The sequence below is a fragment of the Aedes albopictus genome, chromosome 2 (genome assembly GCF_035046485.1).
Source record: "Aedes albopictus strain Foshan chromosome 2, AalbF5, whole genome shotgun sequence".
In the NCBI taxonomy this organism is placed as follows: domain Eukaryota; kingdom Metazoa; phylum Arthropoda; class Insecta; order Diptera; family Culicidae; genus Aedes; species Aedes albopictus.
The window spans coordinates 457,978,730-457,991,202 of NC_085137.1; the positions used below are offsets into that span (position 1 = coordinate 457,978,730).

The window sequence follows — 12,473 nt, forward strand, 5'->3', positions numbered from 1 at the left end:
GGTGAATTGGGACAAAGTTGTCCTTGCTCCAAGTGATCTTACAATTGCTTGTAATTTTCCATATAGGACATTTTCCACGAAATTCCCTTCCCGGGAAGAGTGGACATCTGGTTATCTGGAGAGAAGTATTTCAGACGGCATCGTATGTTACACTGATGGCTCCCTTCTAGAAGGTCGAGCAGGTGCTGGTGTTTATTCTCGTGAACTAAGGCTGTATCAGTCTTATTCACTTGGCAGACACTGCACCGTTTTTCAGGCCGAAATCTTTGCTCTTATGTGCGGAGTGCAATCAGCACTTCAGCAGCACGTAATGGGCAAAGTAATATACTTCTGTTCAGATAGCCAGGCTGCTATTAAAGCACTTGCTTCGGCCAACTCCAGGTCGAAGATAGTCATCGCTTGTCGAACTCAAATTGAGGAGCTGAATTCAGCAAACGCTGTTCACCTTGTATGGGTACCTGGCCATTCTTCCATCGCTGGAAATGAATTGGCTGATGAGTTAGCTCGCACTGGAGCATCACATGACTTCATTGGCCCTGAGCCAGCTATTCCGGTATCCAAGTGTTGGGTGAAGCTTCAGATTGACACCTGGGCTGCCACTCAGCACAAACAATACTGGAATAGTTTGGAGTCATGTCGTCAAACAAAATTGTATTGTACTGAGCCATCTCTAGGGGTGGCAAAGTATCTAACAAATCTGTCAAAGCAGAGTTGCAGCATGCTGGTCAAAGCATTGACTGGCCACTGCCGACTCAGTTATCACATGGCGAATATTCAGCAAGCTGATTCATTTGCATGTGATAGCTGTGAATCCGATTATGGAACTTCGTATCATTTAATATGTAACTGTCCAGCTTTTGCGCAATTGCGTTTCCGAGTACTCGGGAAACACTTATTAAGTGAAACTGACTTCAGAAACCTGAATCTTCAGGACGTTCTGTTGTTCTTGACCCGCTGTGGTAAAGAGCTATAGGCTCTCTTTACGCTTTATGCATTATCACAGTGCCCTTCTCAGGGCGCTGTTCGAACCCATTGTGGCACGCTTATGCGTTATTACAGTGTCCTTTTCAGGACGCTATGTGAACCCATTGTGGTACGCTTTTGCGAGTATGACGATCCTATTCCCTTACCAGTCCTTTCCCATCTCCTATCCTTTTTCCTTCCCTTTTCCGTCAGGTAAATGATGAATAGGCTCGTGTTCATGGCGATGGCACAAATTTCCCAAATGGAGGAGAACGTGCCTCTAGAGAAAAAAAAAAAAAAAAAACTGTTCATTTTATAAAACGGACAACTTTACAAGGCTATAAAAAGAAGACGCGTAGTTCAAATTTAACCACCCTTGTTTCGTTGTTCAGTACATCATCTGTCATTATAGTGATGATTTTTGAATCGGATAAAAATAGTTTTATTTCATAGAAAATCGACCAGATGTTAAATGAGGTGAATTTTACGAATGCTGAAAATTGAAAATATACACAAAATTACTGTTCACGTATGGTATATCGTTTTGATTATCAGAAAAGTATGTGCCATGCTGCAGCAGCATGAGTAATAAATATTCTGGCGAAGTTTAAACTCAATTGGAAAATTAGTTGTTGAAATATTAAAGTTTCAAGTGAGATTCGATTTTTTGATTAAAATTTCATTGTAAATCAAAAAGGGCATGAACATATTCAATAAACAATTTTTTTATACATCTAGTCGAAAGTAGGAGTAATGTGGTTTCAAATGCAGAAAACTGCTTCGCAATAACATTGCTGGTTTGGTTACCGTGTGCCATTACAGGTACAGTAATCAAAACCATTTCGTTCTTTGAAGGTTCTTCCAAATAACAACGCAACTTAATGCAAATTTTGCATAACAATGATGCTGAAAATATCAAATTTTATATCCGATTGTTATTGAATAAGGTGTACAATAACATAGAATCAACTTTGTTGAAAATAAATAATAACAAGATTCGCTAGAGTCGAAAATCGGCATCAATGGAGCAAAAAGTATGCATTTTTTACTGTGACCATCTTTATAGATTAAATTTTTGATGAAAAATGCAATTAAAAGTAAATTTTTCTTCTGTATCATCCAGGAAGCAGTATTCTACTTCTCTGGACAAATTTTGAGCCGAATCCGTTGTGCTATTGCATCATTGGACTTAAATAAATACTTTTTAATAATTTCTTTGTAAACAAGGCAACTTACTGTATCAAGCTGGAGGCTGCTTGGTGCGATATTACTTACCAGCTATTGAGCTTTACCTTTAGTAGAATAGTATAAGATTCCAATACATTAAAAATTTCATGAAAATATGCATTTTTAGTATGTGGAAAATTATGTCGAATTTTGAGCAATGGGTTTTTATTGATGTTTTGCGAAAACCGCTTCAGTTAGACAAAAAGGGACATTTTGCCTAATGTTATATTTTTCCTACATTTGAGAATAACTATAGAAAGTTATGCAAAAAACTGATAATGATTTTATTGAAAAATAAAAAAGATATCGCACAAGCAAGTTGTCCGTTTTATAAATTGAACAGTCCTTAAACTTGAAAATTCGCCAACAAATGCGCCTGATTTGCATTTGGGTTTTTTTTATCTAATTCCAGTCTATCTTAAGACTTTTTTACGGCAACGTCAGCATCGGCAGGGATAATTCTCTGCCACTAAAGCGAATACCGTCTACCACCGTTGGTTTGAACGACACCACATGCAAACCAACGGAATTCATTTTTTAATTTGAACTTCTAGTTACCCTGTGGGCATCGAAAAACACACTGATAGTAACCCTTTTTGCTGTTTTGTTTTGATTCTGCTTCCGTTTCACCCCGTTCCATGAGCAGAATGACGTTTGAACCAGGGTTCCTGATTTCCACTTTTCATCTTCTTCCACACTCGAATACAGTCAGCAGCGAACGGTTGTCGCTTTAGTTTGTGTGTTTGCTTGTCAGCGACGACAGCAAACACCGGCGAACGGTGGGAAGCCATACATGGAATTAAAACATTCGTCCACATTCGCATCGCAAGCGATGAAGAGGTGATGCGATTCGTGAGTGATATTGCGCGTACGAATATTTGAAGTTTTCAAAAAATGTTTATTATTTTCTTTGCTAACCTAACATTTCTACAACAATACACTAAAAACGTATGCATTACATGCAGAAATTCTCTTCTAGTTATGATAATAGCCGCTTCGATCACTCACCAGCATTCGTCACCATTCGCCATTCATTCATTCGCGTGCGATCCAAACTGCGACGATCGGCCACGAATATCCACGTCAACCAGCTTGCGCATCGCTTCCCACTGGTGATGGGGTTGCGTGTTTGATCACGACTATCCGTTTGCTGCATCTTTCTCGATTTGCTTCAGCAAAGAAGAGTGAATATGAATGGAGTGAGGCGAATTTACCGATCCTTGGTTTGAACCATTTTTAGTTTAAACGATGTGCAGATTAGAGGGGGTCAAATTAAAAAGGGTTCAGATTAGATGAGGTCAAACAAACGGTGGTAGACGGTAGTCGTATGAAAAAGTATCATCCTATATGCTCACTCGTAGTGATTACGATGATATATTTTCTGCTGCGTGGCTGCAAGATTGACAGTTTATTATCACTTCAAAAACGCGAATCAAACAATCATTGAAAAGCAAAAAGTCAATGATTCGTATGAGAGCTTGGTGATGCATCATGACACCTTAACACCGACCAACAATAATCGAGTCTACTCTTGCATCTCGCCCAGTGCCTCATGGCCTGCTAGGTTTTAATGACTAAATCATTAGTTAGCTTCCATGTCATGTGAAAACATGTTGTAGAACAACTACCATTTCTTAAAAAAAAAATAAGATTAATTAATTGGCCCTCGCATTCTATTTCCATCTAGTCCACGTCCTTTTCGGGCACAACATTAATTCAATTCCCGTTACACCTCCTTTCGGCCTAAAGACTTTTTCAGCCTAGAGACCTTTTCGGCCTAAAAACCTTTTCGGCCTCAATTCATTTTCGACCTAAAAACCTTTTCGGCCTAAAGATATTTTTGGCCTAAATACCTTTTCGACTTCATGACCTTTTCGGCCTAATGACGGCCTAATTTCGGTTTAATGAGGTTTTTGGCCTAATGACTTATCCGGCCATATCAATACTTTGATGTAACAATATTTTTCGGCCGCACGACGTATTTCCGACCAAAAATATATCGGCCTGGCGATCTTTTCGACCTAACAACATTTTCGGCCCAATGTCCTTTCCGACCTTATAACGATTTTGGCCTAACGTTCTAATCGCTTATTTCGATAATACTGTATGTAGGTATTTCGACGTAAACTGCGATGGAAGAGCTATTTAAGTAACAAGAATGAATCCATTTACGTAATGAATGTAATGAGTGTACGACACCTAGTGGCCCAGTCAATGAAGAATTCTTCGTTTGATGGAAAGTTTCCTCAGACTGGAGTGAGAATCGAAGTCACATTACGTGGATATCAATACGCCTAAATGGCTGGCGCTGCTAACCACACTGCCACGAAAGCCATACTTTATAACTCACTTACTAACTCACTAATTCACTTACTAATGCACTCACTCCAACGGAACAGATCTCACATACTCGTAAACCAACAAACTCACTAACTCATTTACTTACTATCCCACACACACTCACCAATTTAACAATTCTCTTACCAACACATTAAAATTAACGGGGCAACTCCCTGTAAGCTGTAACTTTCCTAATTCGTAACTAACTCACTCACCAACTCACTTAATCTTGGAGCACCTCACATTTATCCTCTCATCAATTCACTAATCAACTTCTTATTCACCAACTCACTCACCTAATTCCTACTTACCCGATTATCAAGAAAGTGTTAAAATGTGAAGCCACTCTTATGTTGTCTTTCGGCTCCGTTTTGCCTCGAGACATTTGAGCCTTATGCATGAGAGTCTTATAATGTTATAAGAGAAGGTCACATTGTCCGTTATTAAAAAATATAACAAAAACGTACAGAACAAACCACATCGAGCGTGTTCTTCGGATACTCAAGATGGGAAAGCAAGTGGACTGTATTAATTAAAACGAAATTTATTTGCTAGAAAACGAAACACGTCTTAACACGGCGCGTTTGAATTACTTTTTGAATTTTCCTCTTCTATCTCTTTCTTCCCTGTTTCCGCTCGCGCTGAGCCAAATCTCCTCAAACTCTCCACTACAAACTCATAACGCATACACCGTAAAAATCAATGATTTACATTTTTCTCTTACACTGAAATATGCTCATTCCAAATTCAAATAATCAAACATTTGTTTCTATTTTAGTGTAACATACTCCCCCGGGTGAGGCGAAGGTCTCACTACTCCTTGGACTCCGCTTGATCCGTGCAGTCATCAATTGGAAGGACAGCGATCTGGGTCGTCGGCCGCTTGTAGATGCTGTTGCTCGTGCGGATTGTGACCACACGTACAACCCCGTCCTTACCTGGGTGTGTCTCAACTATGCGACCCAGCTTCCATGTTTTAGGTGGCATGTTGTCTTCCTTCATGATAACAAGCAATCCGTTCCGCAGTTTCATGGGATCCTTGTTCCATTTGTTACGCTTCTGTAGTCCAGTCACGTATTCGTTGGACCACCGCTGCCAAAAATGCTGCATCCGTTTTTGCACCAGCTGGTACCGTGACAAGCTCGACTCCTTCAAGTCACCGTACAACGGTTCTGCAACCGCTGTCAACTCTCGTCCAACCAAGAAGTGTCCAGGACTCAATGCCTCATAGTCGAAAGGATCGTCCGTCAACTGCACCAGAGGCCTTGAATTCAATATCCCTTCAATTTGGATCAGCAACGTGTTCAACTCCTCGTAGGTCAAGTAGCTTTCGTTCAGGGTCTTGCACAGATGAGACTTCATACATTTCACGTTGGCCTCCCAAATGCCACCTTGGTGCGGCGCCTTGGGCGGATTGAAGCTCCACTTAATTCCCCTCGGTTGGCAGAACTCGTTCACCTTATCGTTGAGCACTTGAGACTGTAGCAGATCGAAAAGTTCGGGAAGTTCTCGGTCTGCTCCACGAAAATTCGTACCGTTATCGGAGAACAGTTCGGTTGGATTTCCCCGTCTGCCAGCAAATCGATGAAGCGCTGCCAGAAATCCATCGGTCGTCAATGAACTTACCAGTTCGAGGTGTATGGATTTGGTCGTCATACATACGAACAGAGACACGTACACCTTCACCTTCGCTTTCATTCGGCCAACCTTGATGAAGAATGGACCAGCGTAATCAATCCCGGTCCTAGCAAAGGGTTGAGCCGCCGTGACTCGACAACTCGGGAGGTCACCCATGTACTGCTGTACATCTCTGGGGTTCGTTCGAAAGCAGATCACACACCTTTTCAAAATCCGATGAATGGTTCGTTTCGCGTTCACTGGCCAGAATTTCTGTCGTACCACTGCGAGGAGTCCACTCAAGCCAACATGAAGATGCTCTCGGTGTAACGCTTCAACTAGCACCTCGGTGAAATGGTTGTTCTCCGGCAAAATCATCGGGTGCTTCTGGTCCTTGGGTAGATCCGAGTTTCTTATGCGACCGCCGACTCGCAGCAGTCTTTCGTCGTCGTCGTAGATCGGGTTCAAGTTGCGCAATTTTCCCTTGACTGATTGCTTCGTATGGATGCAACCGATTTCGTCCTTGTAGACCACCTGCTGGACAATGGTCACCATCGCCTTCTGTGCTTCGTTGTGGTCCTCGCTGTTGAGCACACCCGTTCTGCGCTTCGTCGTGTCTTGCTTCGATCGGCAGTTGTGAATGAAACGAGTCACGTAACCAAAAATACGCTGCAATTTGCGATAGCTGCTGTACTTCAGGATCACGTCGTACGGGTCAAGTTGTTTCTTCAGAGCAGCCGTCCTTTCCGGTACGACAGCTGCCACAATTTGGTGGGAGTAATCTTCGGATTCCACCGGTTCGCCTTCATTCTCTGCTACAACAGGAATTACACTCGGGCCACTCCACCATTCTTCACAACGCATCAAATCTTCTGGGAAGACCCCACGTGACACCAAATCTGCAGGGTTATGTTGTGTCGATATATAGTGCCACATGTGGGAGGCAAAAAGTTTTCTAATTTTCACTACGCGGTTTTGTACGAACACTGGAGTGTTTGTCTTCATTTGTTTCAACCAGTTCAACACTATTTTAGAGTCCGACCAAAGCACCACCTTTGCGGTTGTTAATGCTAAGGTTTCGCGCACTTTTTCCACTTGTTCCGCTAACAGCAATGCAGCACACAGCTCCAGCCGCGGGATCGTCATCTCATCAGGTGTGGCGTCCAACTTGATGTCTCGTTGAATCTCCTTCATTGGGGCAACCCGTGACTTGCCACAAATCAATCGCATCTCGGCAACCCCATCACTCTTCACACTTCTCAGGTATATGCAACACCCATACGCCACCTTGGAGGCGTCAGCAAATCCATGCAGCTCGACAGTAACCGCATCATCAACAGTAATCCGCCGGTTGATCCGCAGAGAATTCAAAGACGAAAGCTCGGACCTGAACCGGTTCCACGTTCGTAGTTGCTCCTTCGGAATCGCTCCATCCCATTCCACGTTCTGCTGCCACAGTTGTTGCATCACGAGTTTGGCAATGAGTATGATCGGTGCTAGTAGGCCATGAGGATCGAACAGCTTTGACATGTCCGACAGCACCATTCGCTTCGTGGGTATTTCGGAACCCTCACCGATTGGTTTCACATGGAACAGGAAATCATCACTAGAGGGATGCCACAGGACACCAAGCGTTTTGATGACTCCGTTGATATCACTGTCCTCGAAGTTCAGCTGCTTCTCCCTGGCGTCAATAGGGATGTCTTCAAGCAACGCTTCATCATTGGCGCACCATTTGTGGAGCTGGAATCCACCCCTGGCCAGGAGTGAAATCAAGTTCTTCTGAAGCTGCCTGGCACCGCTCAGGGTATCAGCCCCAGTCATCACGTCATCAACGTAGAAGCACTTCACAACAGCCTCGCTCGCCTCCGGAAAGTCCTCCTGCTCATCTTTAGCCAGTTGAACGATGGACCGTGTCGCCAGGAAAGGCGCGGCTGCTGTACCGTAAGTAACCGTATTCAGCTCCAACTCCTTCACTGTCTGATCCTTATTCTCTCTCCACAGAATCCGTTGGTACTTCCGGTGAGACTCGTGAACCATCACCTGCCGATACATTTTCGGGATGTCGGCGGTGAAGACGTACTTGTGCAAGCGAAATCTCAAAATCACGTTGAAGAGTGAGTCCTGTACTGTTGGACCAATCTCCATTACGTCGTTCAACGACAGATCTGTGCTGCTCTTCGCCGACGCATCGAACACCACTCTCAGCTTGGTCGTAGAACTGTCCGGCTTTATCACGCAATGGTGTGGCAGATAATGAGCAAAATCGTTCTTCTCACATTCGGCGCTTGTGACCACTCGGCAGTGACCCAACGCTAGGTACTCGTTGATGAACTCAGCGTACGCCTGCTTCAACTCCGGCTGCCTTTCTAGCCGGCTCTCAAGTGCAACAAATCGCCGCATCGCTTGCTTCCGGGATTCACCGAGCTCGCCAACGTTTTCACGGAATGGTAGCATCACCACGTAAAGGCCATCCTTGTTTCTGCTGTGAGTCTCCTGGAAGCTCAGCTCACACTTATCGTCTGGATCAGGGGATGTATCACCTCCAAGCTCGTCGATGGTCCAAAACCGCCGAATTAGTTGACACAGTTGTTCATCAGCTGCCTCCGATGTGCCAGTTTGACACACTTTCACAGTACCGATCGGCGCAGTATCGGCCACCGGTCCGGAAACGAGCCAGCCCAGTTGACTCTCTTGCAATAATGGCAGATTAGGAGACAATTTGATCTTACCTTCTTGCAGCACATCGAAAAATAATTCCGCACCGACAAGCATGTCAATGCGACCAGGTTCGTAGAAATTCGGGTCGGCCAGCTGTACCGACTCTGGAATCTGCCAGCTGTGCGGGTCGATCTTCGTTGCCGGCAATGCACCGGTCACTCGGGGGACAACCAGATAATCCAACGATGATTCAAAACCGGTTGTTCTGGATACCATTTTAGCACTCACTTTATGCTTCACGATGGTCTTCATCCCGTTTACGCCGTCGATCGGGACATTGGCACTCTCCTTCCGCAATCGCAGTAACTCTGCCATTCTGGTTGACATGAAGTTCGCCATCGCTCCAGAGTCAAGTAACACACGGCATTTGTGCGCCTCACCGTTGGAATCGTACGCCATCACCACAGCGGTCGCCAAAAGAACTTGTTTCGTCTGCACGACTGGAAACGTACACTTCGCCGCGGTCATCGGCTGATTGGAATTCTCCTGCACTGCCGCAGGTGGCTGCGGGCTCTCAGCTGCTACAGGCTTCTTCTCTTCCGGATGCATCAACGCATGATGTTTCTTCGTACATGATGGGCACGTTTTGCTGTGCTTGCACGCAGCGGTTCGATGCCCTCGGTGCAGACAGCTGAAGCATAATCCCAGCTGCTTCGCCTTCGTGTACCGCTCGTCAACATTCATCCTTTTGAACGCTCCACATGTATCCACCGGATGAGCAGATCCGCACAGGGGGCATCCATCATTCGCCTTCGAAACCGTCACAGTGTGCGTCTTACTAGTGACTGTAGACGGCTGACTTCTTATCGACACGACCTTGTTCTTGACTGTCGTGACGTTCTGCTCACACCTCTCCAAGACGTGAGAGTGTTTACGCAGGAATGCGATCGTATCTTTATACACTGGTAACTTACCATGCTCAACAGATGCCTCCCAGCTTCGGCGGGTACTCGGATCAAGCTTCGACGCCAGCAACGTGATCACAATAGCTTCGGACATCTTATCCATCTTCAGTTTGTGGAACTCCAAGGATTCCACGCGTTTCGTGCAGTCGTCAATCAACGTTCGCAGTTCTGCCGACGACTCCTTGGCCATCGGTTTCATGTTCAGCAACCTCGTGACGTGGCCGTGAATCACCATCGGGAGGTTCTCATAGCGTTCTACCAGAATCCTCCAGGCGCCATCGTAGTTGTTGTCGTTGAGTGTCTGCTCATCAATTGCTCCTTTCGCCTCTCCGACTAACGCCTTATCCAAATAATGGAGCTTCGTTGCTGGAGAATCCTGTGTGCACCGGTCCACAATATCACAGAATCGAGCCTTGAATTTGTGCCAGTGCTCATACCGGCCGTCAAACGTCGGCAACGGTGTTTGCTGCAACAGCAGGGACGGCGGCATGCGGTACGGCACAATGCTTTCCTGCACGCCACTATTCCCGCCACGCTCACCCACTGCTACAGCATTTCCAGAAAACTTCATAGCGAGAAGCTGCTTTTCACGATCCAGAGCTGCTTCATCCGCTATCGCCTTTTCGATGTCTACGTAGTGCTGGATCATTTCGCTCAACGCGACCCGAACGAACTCGTAAAGCTCTTCGAACTCAATAAACTTCGGTTCGAATTCTTCTCTCCTAAGAGGGTCGGCGAGGTAGATACGGTTCTGGAAATTGTTGTACTCCTCATAGGCAGCATCGACAGTCTTCATGTAGAGCTTCAAGCCATGGTGGGTGAACTTTTCGGGATCCTGATCAGCATTCAAAATGGCCGACCTGATCCGCTCCACTTTCGACCGAGCCGCACTGCAACACTGCTCCAATGCTTGCACACTTTCCGCCATCTTCTTTTCTTTCAGGCGATTTTCAGCTTCGTCCTTTTGCTCACGCACACTACGAACCACACTCAAATCGCCGGTCGGAGTTAAAAATGGCGACGACGGAAACAACACTTTCTTCACTTTACCAGACCGCAAAAACATCACCCAAAATGGTTCTTCTTGTTCGTTTTCTTCTTTGAGGTTTGACCTCCACTGTTTTCTGTTCAAATTTCCGGGTAGCAACAGCACTTGTCCGGAACTCGCAAGTCCCCGGATTCTTCCATCTGCCGCTCAACCGGTTACTTTCACTTTCCGTAAACCGCAGTGTCCGGAACTATCCGATGCAACGCATGCAACCGGATTCACTTCGCGATTTCCGACCGTCGCAACAACCGAAACTCGCGTCGATTCTTTCTCGTTCCGCGCACGAACCGAGAATCTAAAATGCTTCCATCCACTAATCCGACATCCGGCACGATCGGACCAAAATGTTCTTCGGATACTCAAGATGGGAAAGCAAGTGGACTGTATTAATTAAAACGAAATTTATTTGCTAGAAAACGAAACACGTCTTAACACGGCGCGTTTGAATTACTTTTTGAATTTTCCTCTTCTATCTCTTTCTTCCCTGTTTCCGCTCGCGCTGAGCCAAATCTCCTCAAACTCTCCACTACAAACTCATAACGCATACACCGTAAAAATCAATGATTTACATTTTTCTCTTACACTGAAATATGCTCATTCCAAATTCAAATAATCAAACATTTGTTTCTATTTTAGTGTAACAGAGCGTGAGAAGAGACGACTAATTACACTAGTTTACAAAATAAAACGAAAGTCGTGAACTTCAGTCAACGACCAAAATTTTTGAAGTACAATTGAGCACTAATTTCGAAATCGCGCTTTAAAAAAAAATTAAGTAGAGCAGTTTTTGAGTTTTAGCGCAATATCGAGTTTTACATTTTTTTTTAAATATTTAATTTACTAAAATTCAAATATCTTGCGTTCTGTTCAACCAATTTCAAATCTTTTTCCATAAATTAAAAGCTGAATACAATACCATTCGATCATCTGAATGCAGGTTTTGCGTCAGATTGATAAAAATCAAGATATTGGCGAGTTTTAGGGACGATCTCCTTAAATTTTAGCCAAATTTCCAAAAATATATGAAGAAATGTATTTTTTCAATAAGAAAAAAACAATCTAAAAATTCTTTCTCAACGTTTATTTGACATATCATATATAGGCGAGTTACAGTAAAAAATTCAGTTCAATCGTAGCATTGATTACGGAGAATGAGATGTGTGAAGTGAGCGACGTTGCTTAAAAATAGAACAAAAATCGATTTCAAATCATCAACCTTGTATGGAAAGTCGAAAAAATTTCCGCTCTACTGTAATTTTTTTCCTTCGCGTTTTCGAACTCAGGGCATGATTCTACACCAAAAATGATCATCAGCTTACCGAGTTCAAAAATGCTGTAAACTAGTGTTATTTGTGCAAAATTTCATAAAAATCGATGCATTACTTTTAACTGTGGCTGAAAAACAAACAGACGTGGTTATAAGCATTTTGTACAATCATAACCAATTTTCATTCGCATAACAGATGATTCTTTCACGCTACAGTTCAAAGTTATGTGATGATAATTATGCAATTTCGTTAGCAGTTATGATACTTATAGAGACATTCTCTTGCAAAATTTCATCAACTTTGATCAATTGGTTTGAAAGCTACTGGTGTTGATAGGGATGAGTGTTAGTGAATATTTTTCGTGTTTTTCATGTGCGATGTTTG

The 12,473-nt window shown here is 44.0% G+C and overlaps 2 protein-coding genes across 5 annotated transcripts in view; one reads left to right on the plus strand and one right to left on the minus strand.

Moving 5' to 3' along the window:
• The window catches only part of LOC109418956 (mediator of RNA polymerase II transcription subunit 15), a 566,077-nt gene that overhangs the window by 530,912 nt on the left and 22,692 nt on the right, over positions 1-12,473 (plus strand). The gene's annotated exons all lie outside the window — the stretch shown is intronic.
• On the minus strand, positions 5,023-11,437 carry LOC134288606 (uncharacterized). Its single transcript, XM_062853938.1, has 2 exons — positions 6,157-11,437; positions 5,023-5,988 (listed from the first exon to the last, which is right to left on the minus strand). The coding sequence occupies exons 1-2, from the start codon at positions 10,837-10,839 to the stop codon at positions 5,344-5,346; spliced, it is 5,328 nt and encodes a 1,775-aa protein (XP_062709922.1). The 5' UTR covers positions 10,840-11,437; the 3' UTR covers positions 5,023-5,343.

What these genes read in the sequence shown, in the direction of transcription:
- LOC134288606 (XM_062853938.1), bottom strand. Translation starts at nt 10,839, where the DNA reads ATGTTTTTGCGGTCTGGTAAAGTGAAGAAAGTGTTGTTTCCGTCGTCG. An exon ending in AATCCATACACCTCGAACTG is followed by an intron (nt 5,989 to 6,156) that starts GTAAGTTCATTG and finishes CTCAACGATAAG; the next exon opens with GTGAACGAGTTCTGCCAACC.